The sequence below is a fragment of the Drosophila willistoni genome, assembly GCF_018902025.1.
Source record: "Drosophila willistoni isolate 14030-0811.24 chromosome 2L unlocalized genomic scaffold, UCI_dwil_1.1 Seg196, whole genome shotgun sequence".
NCBI classification, from domain to species: Eukaryota; Metazoa; Arthropoda; class Insecta; order Diptera; family Drosophilidae; genus Drosophila; species Drosophila willistoni.
Window position 1 is genome coordinate 8,124,836 of NW_025814048.1, and position 16,611 is coordinate 8,141,446.

A 16,611-nucleotide genomic window follows, 5' to 3' on the forward strand; every position below is an offset into this window, starting at 1 on the left:
TTACACGCGCGATTTTCCTTGTTTTCGCTTTTACATTTTTTAATAGCTAAAGAATTTTTTTTCGTTTTCTTTTTTTTGTTTTCGAAGGGTGGCACATTTTTTATTTTCTCCCCCCCAGCACCGCAGCACCCCACCCGCGCCTAAAAAGACGACAATGACAACCCTGCCAAGCCACTTTCCAACTGTTTCCTCTGTCTGACTCTGAGTCGGTGTATATGTCTCTGTGTGTGTGTGTGTGTGTGCGGGTTTGGCACTTAAAACGTTTTCCAGAACAAAAACTTGCTCCGCCGATGATGTCCTTTACCCCATCCCACCCCACCCCACCGCATCCCATCCCGCCGTCGTCCACCATCCGCACTTGCGGGTATTAAACTTAATGTTGATAGTGTAATTTTATATTTAAGAGAACAGCAAAAAAGCGTTAGGGTTGCTGTGAGGGGGTAACATTTTTTTTCTGTGTGTGTCCTCTCTGTTTTGGCTAGTCGAAGCGCAGCTGCCGAAAACTTCTTTTAGTTTTTTGCTTTCCTTTTTTTTTGTTGTTTGGGTCTGGCAAAGCCAAACGCTCAACGGGTTCTAATTGAAGTCAAGTTGCTGGTAAGAAGGGATAGAGGGAGAGAGAGAGACAGCGAGACAGAGAAAGAATGAACGAATTTAGCGTGGGAACAAGTTCTCTAAAACAATTTATATTGATCTGGTTATGGATCTGGAATGAGTATGGCAATAAATTAAAGTTTCGGTAATTAAAATAATTTTGTTGCAATTTCCATACATAAATATTCCATTTTTGTGTTTCACAGATCTTGTTTTAGCATATTAAGGATCCTAAGAATATGGGACGATCAAAAATTTTGGTTCTACAAATATTTCCATACAAATGTTTCGATATAAAATATTATATAAGAATTTTCAACTCTTCAAGGGGAAAGGCATATGTCACTTAATGCAGGGTCTTAAATGATTTTCACTTGGTGATTATCGAGTTATCAATTTATATATAGTATATATACACACGTGTTCAAGTAACAAGAGGATCTACATACATACTGCACGCCACTTGAATACGACACCTCTAAAGTCGATTTTCTATAGTTAATTTCTGTTAAGCCAAGCCAACTATGAATATAATTTTTGTTTTCTTAAAAAGTTTTGTTTTATTATAGTAAATTGACGAAAATTTCAAAGTTATTCAAAAGTTGTAAATATACAAAAATCAGTATAAACCAATAAGTAACAAAATTTGGAGTCTTAAATGTGCACCACTTGAATAGGACACTTTAACTTAAAATTGTTTAAGGCTATTTCAAATCCCAAATTTCATATCCTCGTCAAATAAAAATATTACTAAAAGTAAAAATGATTAGCATGGTTTTAAACAAACGAAGAATTTGTTAATAGTGTTATGAGCATTTCTAAAGCAAGGATACAGGGTGTCCTATTCAAGTGGCGGGTAGTGTATGTTCATGAAATGGGGCACTTTGCCCCTTAAAGTATGCATTAGGCTGAAAAAGCATTAATTGTTTTTACCAAAATATATAACGTTTCGATTTCCATGTAACTAAAAAATTGTCTATAAGTTTGCTTCGAGTATTATTTTATATTCACAAAACATTTCAAAAATTCCTTATATATTTTGAAAAACAAATTCTTAGAGTGATTATTGCATACTTTAGGGAGCAAAGTTCTGTCATTTCAAGTTGTTTGAAGAGTTGAATACTTCACAAAGAGAACCAAAAACATTTGAAACACTGTAACTTAATCAGCTTCTAATCTTATGTTCTTCCTTATCAATCTATATGTTGGCCTCTTTTTACTGTCACTTTTTCGTTAGATTGAGTTTTAAATCACAAATATCCCAAAGAAGCTTTCACTTTAAAAATTAAACCTATATTTTTAAATACTTTTACTATTTTACTATTGTACATTTCTATAAATAAATCTACAATCATCAATATAAAACAGTTTTTCTTGGAAACAATTTTTAAAAACTTAAATTTTTTTGGGGTTTTTTACATATGTTCCTTTAGGTAAAAATAAGGGTTTTAGTGCACGAAAACTTCTTAAATTTTTAATTCGAATTTCGTGTAAGTAGCTTCGACAATTTTAACTAATCTCAAACATATTAGTTAGTTGCTTTTAGCCGCTTTTACAATTGTACGTAGTTCTTTTATTCCGACCATACAAGAATTTCTTTGGATTTCCTTTTTGCCCCTTTTACCAAGTACTGTCTAAAATTAGATATTATTAGACATTTAAGAATGAATGTATTTGCAAAACTTTAACACAAAATTCGTGTAACGCAATTCAAAGTTCCGCCATTTGGCGAATTCTCCTCCTCCCCCTCTTGCTTTCAACTCTTGCTCTTGGCTAATTTGAAGCATCTCCCCAGCCGCGTCCTCCCTGGCGCTGATGTTGCTGCTTAGCCCTTCCTGACGATGCTTAAATAGAAATTACTTCATCGATTTTTTTTTTCCTTCTCTTCAGAGATTTTTCGTTTTCCAGGACTTGTCTCAAATAGGCCGCTGGCAATGAGCAGAGCAAACCTAAAAGAAAGAAAGAAAAAAATGGGCCTGACGCGAACTTCCGTCGTCGCCCACAAAAGATAGAAGCAAAAAAGGAGAAAGAAAAAAAACTTCTGCCACACGCAGCTTTTTTTTTATTTTTTGCTTTTCCTTTTTTTTAATTTTTTTAAGGGTAGCTCTTAACAGTTTTTTTTCTCCCCCTTCCCTTCTTGCGCATCCTTTCGTATCCTTGCTTGGCTGCTTAAATGAAAAGTCGCCGTCAATTACAAGGCTGCCACGCGTCGTCGCAGAGCGAAAAGGAAAAAAAACCAAATGAAATTAGAGAAAAAAGCATAAAAACTTGCAGAAAAAATGCAGCAAAAAATGTCACCAAAAGTCAGCAAACACGAAGGACCAAGGATGCTTAATCAAAATCCTGTGTAAGCAAATTTGCCACGCAAATGAGCCACGCCGAAGGGCCACGAAAAAAAAGGTAGACACTTGAAAATGGGAAAGAAACACCGAGAGAAGGGATAAAGGACGACGTGTCTGGCAATTTCAGTTCATCATTAGATAGTTTTAAACGAATGAATCCTTTTGTCCTTTGGCTCTTTTGTCTTCCTTTCAGTTATGGGAAATGTTTTGTAACTCTTTTACAATAAAAGAAAGATCTCAATTTGTTAGCCAAGATAAGTCAGGTTCTAAAAATGGATGAAAACTTTCCACTATTGGGATTTTTTGGTTGTTGTTGTTGGATTGAAGCTCTTACACGCTTTTTGTTTCTGGCCCACCTGCTGTGCACGTGTGTTTGACCTGTCAATATGTTATTTGGCTCACGGAAGTAACCTGATTTCTTAGACAAAAGTAAATCGGCCAACAACAAAAAGGTAACCGGAGGGGGTGGGGAGGAAAATAAAGCCAAGCTGTGCAAACTGCAGTGTTTGAACATGTGCTTGCCCTTCTCGGCCAGGTTGACCATTCTATTTGCCCAAGGCATTTACATGAGACTATTGGGGAGAGGAGAAGTTGGCGTCCGAAAGGTCAGCCACGCCACAGGAGATGTCAAAGACACGAGCAAAATCCTTTGATAGTTTGTCTTTTACCTTTATAGCAGCTGCTGTCAGAAATGTTAATAGGCGTAAATGAGACGCCCAATGAAGGGAAAACTAATTTCCGCCTCAGTGTATACAGAGAGTAAAAGAAAGAGAGACGTGTGCCAGACGCATCCTTTACGCAAATTGCATGCCAAAGGATCCTCCTCATCATCCTCCTTCTTCGTCTTCTTGTCTCTCCTGTTCCTCGTGTGCGGCCCTTAAGCCAGGATTATCGTCATATGCAAACTCTAATGCAACAAAAAAATAAGAAAAACTACAAACTGCAGGCAAGTCAGTCAATAGAAAATCGTAACCGTAACCGAAACCGAAACCCTTTTTAAACAATTCGAAATCCTAAATTGCAATCCCAATTTCTAGTTATAGATCTCATCTTTCTCACTCTCTCTCTCTCTCTCGCTCTCACTCTCTCTTTCTCTTTGGGGTGTTGTTTTTTTTAAAGCAGCCGGCATTTGCATACCAAAAAAAAAATTAAATATTCAAAAAAAAAGTGAGACTGTGCCTGGCAGGACACACGACAGACGCACCCCTCAGAATTTTTTTTTCGTTTTTTTTTTTTGAGCTGTTACCCAGACAACTCTACATTGAAAGTCCTGCGGCTGGGGACAACCCTTTTCAAAGGGTTTTCCATAACTTTTAATTTGCATTTCGTTTGCGTGTTGTTGTTGGGATTTCGAAAATCAAGTTTTAAAAACTTACCCCAGAGACGATCCTTTCAAAAAAAATGCCTGGATTTTGTTTTCTGGGTACAGTTTTTTTCTTTGTTTTGTGTATTTGACAAGTGAATATTCATGTAGACAGACCCCTGCAAGGGTTAAACAAAAAAAATCTAGAAAAAAAAACGTGGGTACTTTAGCATGTGCTCGGGTAGAATAATTTGGGTTCATGTGGCCAACGGTTTGAAAAAAAAATATAAAAAAAGAGTTGAATCTACATTATCCTAGCTAAAATACAGGGTGTTGCGCAACACTTGAAGTTTTTGCATGAGTTTGAAGTTGTAGAGTAATCCAAATACATAAGTATGGATATGGTAGCGGGGAATATGAAGGAACTATTCCTTTGTTAAAATTTGTATCTCTGAAACTTGTCAATTTTTACCCAACAAAGTGATTACGCTTTCCAAAAAAGGGTAATAGATTGATCTAATTGGAATCAAGTCTAATCAATGTTGAGATTTATATTCATTTTCTTAGCAATGAGTAACATCTAGGAGTAGTAAAATATCCTGTTCCTGCAGACTAAGTAAGAATTTTCAAATTTGATTCAGATCAGATCATTCTATCATCCATCTCTCACGTAATTAGGTCTGTTCTCGTTTACGAGTCCTAATTAATCGTTTTCTGTAAAATTTTATAGGTAAAATCTATTTTTATCGATAAATAACTTTCCATCAATGGAATCGGAAATCGATTAATGGCTCAAATATTCACTGCAACAACACATTTTGTTTCAAAAATCATTTGCTGTTGCTTCCATTTGAGTCACCTTACTCATAAATTTTAAGAGTACCACAAATTCGCCAAAATTTTAAAAAATCGTTGGAGTAATCGATTACTTACTCGTCTTTTGATTAATCTTAATATAAAAGTCGCGCACACTAATCGATAAAACATATAATTGAATAATCGATTAATGATTTTTATTCGCCATCACTAATTTACAGTTTAAAAACTTGCTGTTCTCAAATATCTGCAAAAATAAAGTCGACAGACCTAAAAACTATATGCTTTTGAATCAATAAACAAATGAATATCGTTAGAAATTTAAAATTCTTCATTAATGCACTTTATTAACTCTCTCTCCCTCTTCTTTAACTCCCTCTTAAGGCTTTAAGGTGGATAACTAACTTCGATATACTTAGCAGAAAAATCAAATGAGAAGGACAAATCGATAGGCTGATTTTGAGAATCTATCAGAATAAATCACAACTGAAACACATCGGATAGAGTGAAATGTTTATTTTACAACGGCATTTCGCATCAAATTATTGCTCTATTTCGTTGAGTTCCATAACATATAAATATGGACACGCAACATACACGACAGTGAGGACTGTAAATAAAAGTTATTTATATTCAATCAATAACTTATTCTATCAAAAAAGACTTACTTATTAGTATCAGATTTTCTAATATTTGGAAAGTGATATAAACAGCCGATGCTTTATTCCATTTATAAGATAAATGTATACCCCGTACTATAAGAAGAAAAATTCCGCATATGAAAGCAACTACGATCCATATTATAATTGGAATCTTGGTTTCCTAAATGAAAAATGAAATTCTAATCTCAAAACTCAATGCTTAAAAATGCTTAAATAATTACCTTAATGACACCAACGTGAAGGAAAAGAGCGCCTGCGATTGTGATTACCCATGCCACAATTTCGAGAACTAATAATAATTCATGTTTCTCGGACAGTTCTGTAGGCAATAGAGAGCTTAAATTTGAACGTATGGTCAATTAGCATTTGCATTACGTTACCTACTGCATTCCATCCGATGGCAATACCACTGAAGATCGTTGCCAAATAGCCCACTATAAAAGCATCCTGCCTTGGAGTCGTTTTGCACATTTTTACACTAATTTATAATTTCGATTAAAATATTTAAACGGAAAAATATGTTTATAGACAGTATTAAGATAAATCTATGACTGAATGATAGTCAAAATTTTTTCTACATAAAAATGTTTGCCTACTATCTCGTTTCATAAGGGCAAACCTTTTTCAATATGTTTTTAAAGTTCAAAATTTTTTTTTTAATATATCGAATTTGTAAAAATAAAAATTACTTTCTGTCAAGAGTTAAAAACATTCCTTTTCTCGATTGCTGTGGCTGCTGATAGTTATCGTCTAAAAATAGTAAGGATGTCAGAGTTTACAATTGTGTCATATACTAATAATCAAAATAATTAAAAGATCGAATCTAGTTAATATTGTTCCTAACATATTTAAGAATGAGAAAAAAATACTTGGCGTGTGATAAAATTTCCAAAATTACTTTTTATTTAAAATAAAAATATGTAATCTTATAGATTGAAGATTATTGCTTACCTCGTATTTTGTTTTCGAATCCCAAAACATTATGTGGAAAAGTTTAGAGACCTGTTCCCCAAGACACTTAGTTTTAGTATACTCATTATATTCAGATAGTTCGAAGGCATGACGATAAATCATCCAACAGTCTTAATAATAGCTCATTTGATCACCTTATCAATTATTGAATTTATCCAAATCAACCCTGCTACATACAGTTTCTATCGAAAACTTCAAATGTTAATCGAACATTGCGCTGCATTATGGAAAGGGTGTAAATCACAACTGAATAGATAAAGTTGAGTATTTATTTCTTTCACAATGAAATTTCAAAAAATTTATTTTCCACTTTCGTTGAGATTAATTATGTATAAATATGGACAGAGAACATATACGATAGTGAGAACTGTAAATATATATTATTTTAATTTCTTATAAGTACATGTTCTCTATCAAAAAAGACTTACTTATAAGTATGAGATTTTCTATTATTTTGAAAGTTATATAAAGGGTCTCAGATTTATGCCACTTTCTAGATAGATGTAAACCCCGTACTATAAGAAGAAAAATTCCGCATACAATAGCTATTACGATCCATATTATTAGTGGCAACTTGATTTCCTAAATGGAAAAAGGAAATTGGTTTCTATAAACCACAATAATTTGCTTAATAATTACCTTTATAACTCCAACGTGAAGAAAAAAAGCACCGACGATTGTGATTATCCATGCCGCGATTTCGAGAACCAATAATGTTTCATGTTTATTGGCCAGTTCTTAAATAAACAAAGAGTTTGAATTTGGTCATACTAGAATTTGTCATTCGTATTACTTTACCTACTGCATTCCATCCGATGCCAATGCCACTAAAGATCGTCGCCATATAGCCCACTATAAAAGCGTTTTGCCTTGGAGAAGATTTACACATTTTTACACTAATTAATAATTTCGTTTACAAAATTTTTATAGAAAGTATTGAGATAAATTTCTGATCGAATGAACTAAAAGTCTAGAAAAACGAAATTTATTCTACATTACTTGCAATGCCTACTTCTCTGTGGTTTTAAATTTAAAAAATATTTGAAATTTTTTTGAATATATCGTATTTGTTTACTTAATTTAAGCATCGGAGTTAGTTTTATGGTTAAAACTGAGTAAAAATAATAAAAAATATTTGGCAAATGAGAAAATTGGTAACTACTTTTGATTCAAACAATAAAAGCAGAAAATCTTCAAACAAATGCCTTTAAAAAGATGTAGGGTAACAAATTGAGGACAAATACATATTTATGGGTTAATTCAAATATTTTATTTTGAATTTCCATGTCCATCATCTATACTAAACGTCTGCATGAATGCATTCATAACAAAGCCACATTGAATACATTCGAATTGAGTAGAATATGAGTGAGTGAAAAAAACAGAATGAGACGAATGTGTATACTTCTGTTTCGCAAGAAGAACATATTTTGTCTCATGTCCAAATACAGAGTATAACGAAAGAAGAGCATACATAGAACACTTTTTCCTGCACCCTGTGTGGAACATTTTTCTTTGAAAAGGTTTTAGAACTTTCCCTAGAAGGCTTTTAGTTTAGATGCTTCAAAGACATGACCATATAATTTCTCATTTTATCTCCAGAAATTTCCGCCTTACTCATCTCTTTCAATTATTTCAAAGCAGCCCTGCTTCATATAGATTATTTCTATCGAAAACTTGTAACGTTAATCGAATATTGCTGTAATATGGAGCGGCTATAAATCACAACTAAATATGTAGATAGAGTTGAATATTTATTTCACAAAGCAATTTTATATATATTTATTTTCCCTCTTCATTGAGCTGAACAATGTAGAAATATGGACATACAATATACAGGACAGTGAGAGCTGTAAATATATAAAATATTTATTTTGTTTTATAAGCGCATATTCTGTTGACGATAACTTACCTACTAGTAACACAGTTATAAGTATTTTAATGGTGATATAAAGAGTCGAAGCGTCTTCCCATTTATTCGATAAATGTATAATCCGTACTACTAGCAGAAAAATTCCGCATATAAAAGCTACTACGATCCATACTATTATTGGAAGCTTGGTTTCCTAAGAGCGCAAAAAAGGAAATTAGTTTCTTAAAATACAATTTATTCAAATTATACAACCTTGATGACTCCTATGTGAAGTATTATAGCGCCTACGATTGTGATTGCCCATGATACAATTTCGAGAATTAATAGTGTATCGCGTTTTTCGGCTATTTCTGTAGTAAATAAAGAGTTTGAATTTGGTCATATTGTGATTAGAGTTGACATTGCGTTACCTACTACATTCCATCCCATGCAAAAGCCACTAAATATAGCAGCCACATAGCCCACGATAAAACTACTTTGCCATGGAGTCGGTTTTTTCAACATTTTTACAGGAATTTCAAAATTAATAATTCACAAAAACAAAATTTGAACTTTCGATTGAAATTGAACTGGTAAACAAAATTTTTCTTATGTAAAAATATGTGCCTACTATATAGTCATATCATTTCATAATTTCTATGCCTTCTTCTTGAAAATTTATTTTTTAAGTATTAATATAAAAATCCCTTTGAATAACTTGAACCTGTCTGTAACCTGTGAAAAGGTAAAACATTCCATTTCTCTATAATGGAAACGAAAATCTAGACAAAACGTATTTTAGAGTTGTAAACTTTTCGAACATACAAGAGGATAAATTTACTTATATATGTAAGTAATGATATATAGGCACCCTGTTTTTCATACTCTTGTTGCCTGCAAGTGAGAATAAAAAAAACCAACCCACCCAGCATCCGAATATCCGCTTAAAAAACTCCAAATTCATAAAACTTAGCAACCAGCAAAAAACTGAACTGAAAACTCTGAAAAATTACTCTGCTGAAAAAACGGAAAAGAAAAAAACGTGGACCGAGACAACGACCCACAGGATGCAGGCAAAAAAGGGTTGAGATTGCAACTTGGAAATAAAAAATACAACAACAACAAGAAAAAAACGGTGTGGAGAGGAAAGAAGTGAGGTGTGCCACGCAGTGTGGCATGCAAAACGAAAGTTAATCACAAAATACATTACGCTGAATATAAAAAGTAGATGAACAAAAAAAAAAAAAAAATGAGGCAGACGCGCGACGTGTATACATATATATAGATATATATTGTTTTTGTTGTTGTTGTTGCTGTGTGTCCTTTTTGCTCTTGTGAGGGGTTAACTTAATTTATGCGCATCGTCGAGCTGGAAGCGTGGCAGCGAAGCCAACGTCTCTGTGGCAGCAACCGAAACGGAGGCTGATTATGCAGCAGTGGGGCAATGTAAAATGTTTTTCGCGTTCTTCGCGCTTTTCTTTTTACATTTTTTTTTTTAATTTGAAAAATATGCCCGCCTGTTTGGTTCGATGATGGGAATCCTTTTGGCTTTATGGGAAATTATTGATTTATGATTTTGCAATATGCCACACACAGCAGAAAACACTGAGGGTTGAGGCACAGACAGACAGACAGACAGACAGAGACAGGCACAGTTAGAGAAGGAAAACAAGTGATGGGGAGCAAGCAGCACTTAAAGGCAAATGAAATTCATTTCCTTAGCTTAGTTTTAACCATTTCAACCCCCTTCCCCACACATTTTACCCATCTTACTTAAGCCATACTTCAAACACCAATTAAAAATTATAAGTAGCCACCCATCTGCCCCACAATAACCTCCCCACCCCCTTCAACGCATATACATATATAATACCATCATCATGGACAAAAAGCAAAGAAAATTCTACATTAACGCAAAAAAAAAATATCTCAAGGAAATACACTTTTTGTTCGTAACGCTTTCTGTATACCCTATACATAAGTTGAAGTTTTAATAATAAAATCAAGAGATGATGCTTAAATTTGTATTTAATATATGAAAGATAATGTAGATTAAATCTGAACATTCTACACCTATTATATCTTTCATATATTAAATATACTAAATATATAAAGTTAGATTAAATCTGAAATGATGCTAAAATTTCTATTTTTCATATATTAAACAGGAAACGAAGATTAAATCTGAACTTTTTTAAAGGAAATTATGCTTAAATTTCTATTTTTCATATATTAAATAGGCATCATTTCCTTATAGAAAGTTCAGTTTTAATATACGTTATCTTTCATGTATTAAATAAGGTAGATTAAATCTGAACTTTCTATACTTCTAATATATGAAAGATAATGTAGATTAAATCTGAACTTTCTATACTTCTAATATATGAAAGATAACGTCGATTAAATCTGAACTTTCTATAATTCTGTCTGTATTCTTTAAGTAAATAACTTTGCTCAGGTTTTCTTATATTTGACATTGACAGTAGTAAGCTATAAATGTCAAAAATCATTCAAGAAACAGACTTTTGATTAACATTTATCGTGGATCCTTTCGTTCAAGAATCTATATACATATATATGTACTTATTTTGTGGTCGGCAACACTTAAATTTTCTTAGGGTATATAAAATGGAAGAAAAAGTGCGTAGCCACCTGGGCAAGGCAAATGATGCCGTTAAGATGCTTACAGCAAAATGAAAAGAAAGAGGAGAGAGAGAGAGAGAGAGAGAGAGAGAGTGAAGTGAATACTTCAAAAGGCATTAAAAACAAAAAAAATAAAAAATACAAAAAACAAAAAAATACTCAACACAAAATGAAAGCCAACTTACATCCCCCCATCCACTCACTCACACACACACACAGACACACACACAAACTGCCGCTCTCAAAAAGGGGTGGCAAACGAAATTAAATTTTGTACTTGGCATAAACTTAATTACTCGCCATGGCCCAGGCCCAGGCCAGGCGTCCAGGACCGTCCTGGCCGGGCATCGTTTGGGGGGATCTCTGCGCAGTCGCAAGGTTTCGTCTTTCATTCATTAATGGCCGCGCTTAATGGGCAATATTAAATTATGCCCGCTGCATTGTCCTTACTGCCTGGGCTTCTCTTTGACGCTAATTTAACCCTCCAGGATGAAGGGCCCAAAGTTCTTTGGAGTTGGAGTTACAGCCTTTTGTCCTTAACGGTGGAAAACTTTTGCTGTGGGTGTCAAACAAAATCATTTCCATGTTAATTGCACGCCATTTTGTCGTGGCAAAAAGGATCTAGGCAAGAAGGAAAACGGTTGATATGCTGATTATCCTTTCATTTATGCAAAGTCCTGCTCTGTTCTGGCCTGGCCTGGCTTGGCCTGTTAATTTGCTTATTTCTCTCTCTCTCATCGCCATCTCGTCTCTGGTCTTTTGTCTGCATTCTAATTAATGTTTTCCTTGTTGTTATGCAAAGGAGAGACTGGCTTATTAAAAGGATATAGCCGTCTGTCCTAGCCACTTGCAAACGGATATGAAAGGTAATTAAAAAATACATATATAAAAATTATATATTCTTTTTTGTTTTATTGGTCTGTTAAATTACGCTTTGCATATTTTGTGGATAGGCAGCAATGAAGAAAAGGGCTCAAGGATATGAAGGAGAAGCACTTTGCGGAGGATGGCTGATAGTCCTTTTGATGTCCAGGAAGCAGAAATTGCATTAGGCTCGTGCCGCAAATTAGTTAAAAGGCTAGAGCTGGTAAAAGGCTCTAGCCACACTCTCTCACACACACACACACACACACACACACTTACTTATGTCCTCTTCGTATGTGTCCTTTATCCCTTAAGCGAATTAGAAAACCCATTAGAACTGGAAATGAAAGCAAAATGTTGCATTATTTAATAATACATACATTCTCTGGCCAAATGGAGAGAAAATCTTCCTCTCTCTTTCTCTTCACCCCCCTACCCACCACTATCTCACCTAAAAATCCTTTTAGGCTCAGTCTATGGGTTATAATTGAATCAAGTTTTGTCACGCCCATACATTTTATCAATAATAATGGAACTGACCTCTCTATTACAGGTCTCTCTCAACCCCCAGTGGTCGTTGCGCTTAAATGTATGCTATACTTTTTTCCATTGCCTACTTATTTTGCCATGTTAAAATATAATATATGTAAACAAGTCCTTGTTCGCGTTGGGAAACCCGCAAAACAAATCACTTAAATCGCATCAACAGTTTGCCATAACACACACACACACTCGCACTTTCCCTCTCAACCACACACACACACATAGACATATAGATATGCCCATATGTGTAGTGAATGATAGCTTGTTGATAGCTCACTTTACTTGGTATTTTTTTTGCTTCTCTTTCGTTTGCCCTGTCCTGCCACAACACACACACACACACACGCATACACACATAGACAGAAATGTCAACAAGCAAACATCTAAACCCCTCCGAGTTCCCCCATCCCCCTTTTACTACCAGCACCATGCATATGATTTTCAAATCGTTTTTTTTTTTCTCTTTTTTTTCACTTGAAAAACCAACAAATACACATACGCAAAAAATAAAGGGGGAAGAAAGGGTCTCAGAGTCCTTACCCAGGGGATTGGGTGATGCAAAAACCGCTGGAAATCGTGTGTGTAGTTGGTGTTGTTGTTTGGGCAATTGCCATTTCCGTTGCCGCCGCCGACGCCGCCGCGGTTTATGCATGTAAATTTGTCCAAAATTGTCGAAATTTTGTGGCAAATAAAATAAAAATGGTTCAACATATGGCAGTAACAGTGTGGGTGCTCGTCTGTGTGTGTGAGTGTGTGTGTGTGTGTGTGCGTGAGGGTGTGTGGCGTGGGCGTTTTTGTGGGTTGTCTAATGTTCACTTAATCATCAGCGTTTTCATCATAGAACTGTTGTAATTCTACTCAAAAATTTGCCTAGATGCTAAAAGTTTGTGGGTGTAGAAATGGAAATTGATATGTAAGTGAGATGGTTAAAAGGGTGAAAACACCCCCACATAATACCTACATGAATCGGTAAACTGTATAATTAAGTTTCTTTCTTCCTTCTATAGATTTGAATCATTATTTAGGAATTAACGCTCGCCTTTTGAATGCTTTTACTTCCTTACACATTTTTTTCTTTATTTCTTATGCTTTTCTTCTACTTTTGTTCCGTATTAACTGGTTCATCAACCTCAACACATGCACTTAGAACAAAAAAAAAAAAAAAAAGTTTAAACTTTAAGTCCCCCTTGTTACTTTGCCTTTAGTTGGAATTGGAGTTGGAGTACTTGAAATGAATGTTGAGAGTCAAAACGTGCTTTAGCCCCCTCTCTCTCTATGCCACCTCATCACCCCGCGCTCCGCTTTAAGCGCACCCCTTCCACTCATTTTGTTCGCGACATTAATACCATGAATAATATACGCTCATTTCTTTTGCTTTTGCTTTTCGCCTTGGCATTTCCTTTAGCATTTTCCCCATTTACCACCTCCACTTGGTCTTGGCTGATTCTGCTTCTTCTTCGCCCCACTCCTTTTTTACTTCCTCCTTTTAGCCATGGCAAAGCCAAAGGGGTTGTTTGGTAATTCTTTTCCTGCTTCTTCCTCTTTTTTTTAACAAAATTTTCTTCATTTCGCTTTTACGTTGATTTTCGTGCAACTTGAGAAAAACAAATAACGACAGCGAAGAATGAGAAGGAAAATGAGTCAAAGTCGAAAGCCACTGCAAAGGGGGGAAGCATTGGTAGATGGGAGAGGGTGGGGAGGGGGGTAGGGAGGCTATGCTACAAAACGTCTCAATGAGTTTTACGCACGATGCTTGATAATGAGCAGCGAGCTAAGGAACGGAGCTCACGTCGTTCGCTCACCCAGTCAGTCATTCAGTCAGCCAGCATTAAACTCTTTGATTAAAGCCAAGGCCAAAACGAGATGCCAAATCCCTCGCAGGGCCATCTTTCTCTCTCTCTCTCTCTTACACACACACACACACCCAAAGGCGTACAGGTGGCGCTTCTGCCGCCATTCGTAAACAACGGGAAGGGGTTGGGGTCCGGGAGTAGGGGTAGAAAAAGCGAAAGCACTTCGTATGCAAATGAGTTTGTCGTTATCGTCGCTGCCTGAGCTCTGCTCTGCTCTGCTTTGCTCCGAGTTCCTCTGCTCGACTCTACTTTGAGGGAGGGTTGTTTTCTGCTGCTGCTGCTGCTGCTGCCATCTCCTTTCTTCTTCCTCTTGCTAAGTACGCGAGGGGTAAGAAGATTGAAGTCAAAGCAAGTTCGAGTCCTGGCACTCTCGTTCTCTTATGCTTCCTTTTTGCTTGTGGCTCGTAAATTCCAAACGAAAAGGAGTAAAAATTGTTAAATGTGAAATTATAATGAGAGTTTTTTCTCTGTTGCTTTTCTCTCTTTCATTCCCTTTTTCTTTACTTGGTAAGCACTTAAAAAAGAACAGGCAAATAAATTCGCAACATGCTGTGTCTGTGTGTGTGTGTGTGTGTGTTGTCCTTCGTCCTGCTTGTTTGTTATACTTTCTCCTTTTGCGTTTTAGCCTGCTGTGTTGCAAAAAAAAAAAAAAATATTCGCATCGCTTACAGCATTTTTGTCCTTGTTTGCTTGAATGCTGATTTACTGATTTTCTGATCCTAGCCCTGGCTAATTGTGTTGGCCGAAATTTGCATGCCCTTTTTCCGCCATCCAGCCGTGCACGACCAGGGGTAGAAAGAGACCAAAATAAGTTTGAGAGAGTGAGGGAGAGGGGTAAAAAAAAGTAGTTAACCAAGAGGGTTAATAGTTTTGTGCAAAAACAATTGTCTAGAAATCCTGTTTTTTTGGTTTTTTTTTCTTTTCTCCTTTCTTTCATTTGCTTTTAGTCTCTGTTCATTCATGCATTGAATCCTTTTCAATGCTTGTATAACTCTTTGTCTACATTTCAAGGCTTTCGTCCTGTATTAGAATTGTAACAAATCTTCATTAAAATAAAACTGAAAAACATTTCCCATATGCCCTCTGGACTTAACTTGCCTGAAGTCTAAATTTTCGCAATATATTTTTCATATACGATTTCAATTTTGAGCATATATGATATTATAATTATGATATAAGATATAAATAGGGTGAGTTTATATATACGATATTATAATTATGATTATGATATGATATATATAAGTAGGGTGAGTTTATCTTTTGTTTTATTGCTCCATAAATGAAGCTAGAGACCTTTAGATCTAGAAATTTTTGAAATATACTTTTTATAGACTCTAATTGGTTTCTTAATATCCAAATTGTTCAGTTTCAAATCTTAGTTTTGCTTGTCAAATCATAAACATTACTCTCACCTGATTTGTATGCCCTTTTGCCCAATTTTTAAACGTCATTTAAGTAAGATTAAGTCAAGATGCCATTTAAATATATATGAACTACTAAAAAGATTTGTTTAAAGATTCAGTTGTAAATTGCAATTATTCAAAATCAACTAAGCCAAGCCAAAATAATACTAAGAAGAAGAAGAAGAAAAAGCGAAACGAACATTAAAAAAAAAGCGACAAGCTCCCCCTAATATTAATAACGCTCATAATTTTTACACATTTAATTGAGGCGAATGGCCGCAGGGATAATGAAACCCAGTCTCAGCTGTCGTTCTTCGTCCGCCCCCCCACCAAATACAACCCCAAAAAGCACTCTGTCTCTCTCACACTCTGCCCCTTTCGCCCCACCCGTTTGAGCCGCAGCCCATTGCACTTGAGGCAGCTTATTAGAGAACGCGTTCGCTTCGTTGGCTGGCCAAGTTCTTCTACTCGACTTGGACTGGTCGAGAGTTTGTGGGCGCAAATCATAATTTTTCAATTTGAATAATGAGCAGCGTTTCTGCTGCGGGTAGAGGGGAATGGTGAGAGGGAGAAGGAGTGGTAGCTGACGCGCCGAAGCCTTTAAATTTATTTTGCCTGCCTTTTTTTTTTGCTTTTGGTTTTCGGTTTGCTTTCTCTCATTTTGCTCTGGTTTCCTTTTCTTACCAAACACTCGTAAACTCATTTGGCAACAACAACAACAACAAAAAGAAAAGTCTAAATCATTTACTCGAAAGCTGAAAAATGGA

General features: G+C 35.4%; 2 protein-coding genes across 6 annotated transcripts; both read right to left on the bottom strand.

The window, feature by feature from the left end:
• Positions 1–5,548: 5,548 nt before the first annotated feature.
• On the bottom strand, positions 5,549–7,706 carry LOC26529113. 4 transcript variants are annotated; one of them, XR_006953953.1, is made up of 8 exons: positions 7,485–7,706; positions 7,326–7,423; positions 7,115–7,268; positions 6,666–7,053; positions 6,099–6,192; positions 5,936–6,033; positions 5,721–5,874; positions 5,549–5,662 (listed from the first exon to the last, which is right to left on the bottom strand). XR_006953953.1 is itself a non-coding variant. In XM_047009949.1 (4 exons), exons 1-4 carry the CDS (start codon positions 6,183–6,185, stop codon positions 5,595–5,597), a joined length of 411 nt encoding a protein of 136 aa, XP_046865905.1. In that variant the 5' UTR covers positions 6,186–6,327; the 3' UTR covers positions 5,549–5,594. The 4 variants fall into 4 exon arrangements, 1 of the variants encoding a protein (XP_046865905.1); XR_006953952.1 differs by having other exon boundaries at positions 6,095–6,192; positions 7,489–7,705; XR_006953951.1 differs by having other exon boundaries at positions 6,095–6,192; positions 7,485–7,704.
• Positions 7,707–8,439: 733 nt separating this feature from the next.
• Positions 8,440–9,162, bottom strand: LOC111518370. Of its 2 annotated transcripts, none has more exons than XM_023174879.2 (4): positions 8,974–9,162; positions 8,812–8,909; positions 8,599–8,752; positions 8,440–8,536 (listed from the first exon to the last, which is right to left on the bottom strand). In XM_023174879.2, the coding sequence occupies exons 1-4, from the start codon at positions 8,981–8,983 to the stop codon at positions 8,469–8,471; spliced, it is 330 nt and encodes a 109-aa protein (XP_023030647.1). In that variant the 5' UTR covers positions 8,984–9,162; the 3' UTR covers positions 8,440–8,468. The 2 variants fall into 2 exon arrangements, with proteins under 2 accessions (XP_023030647.1, XP_023030646.2); XM_023174878.2 differs by having other exon boundaries at positions 8,970–9,161.
• Positions 9,163–16,611: the final 7,449 nt, after the last annotated feature.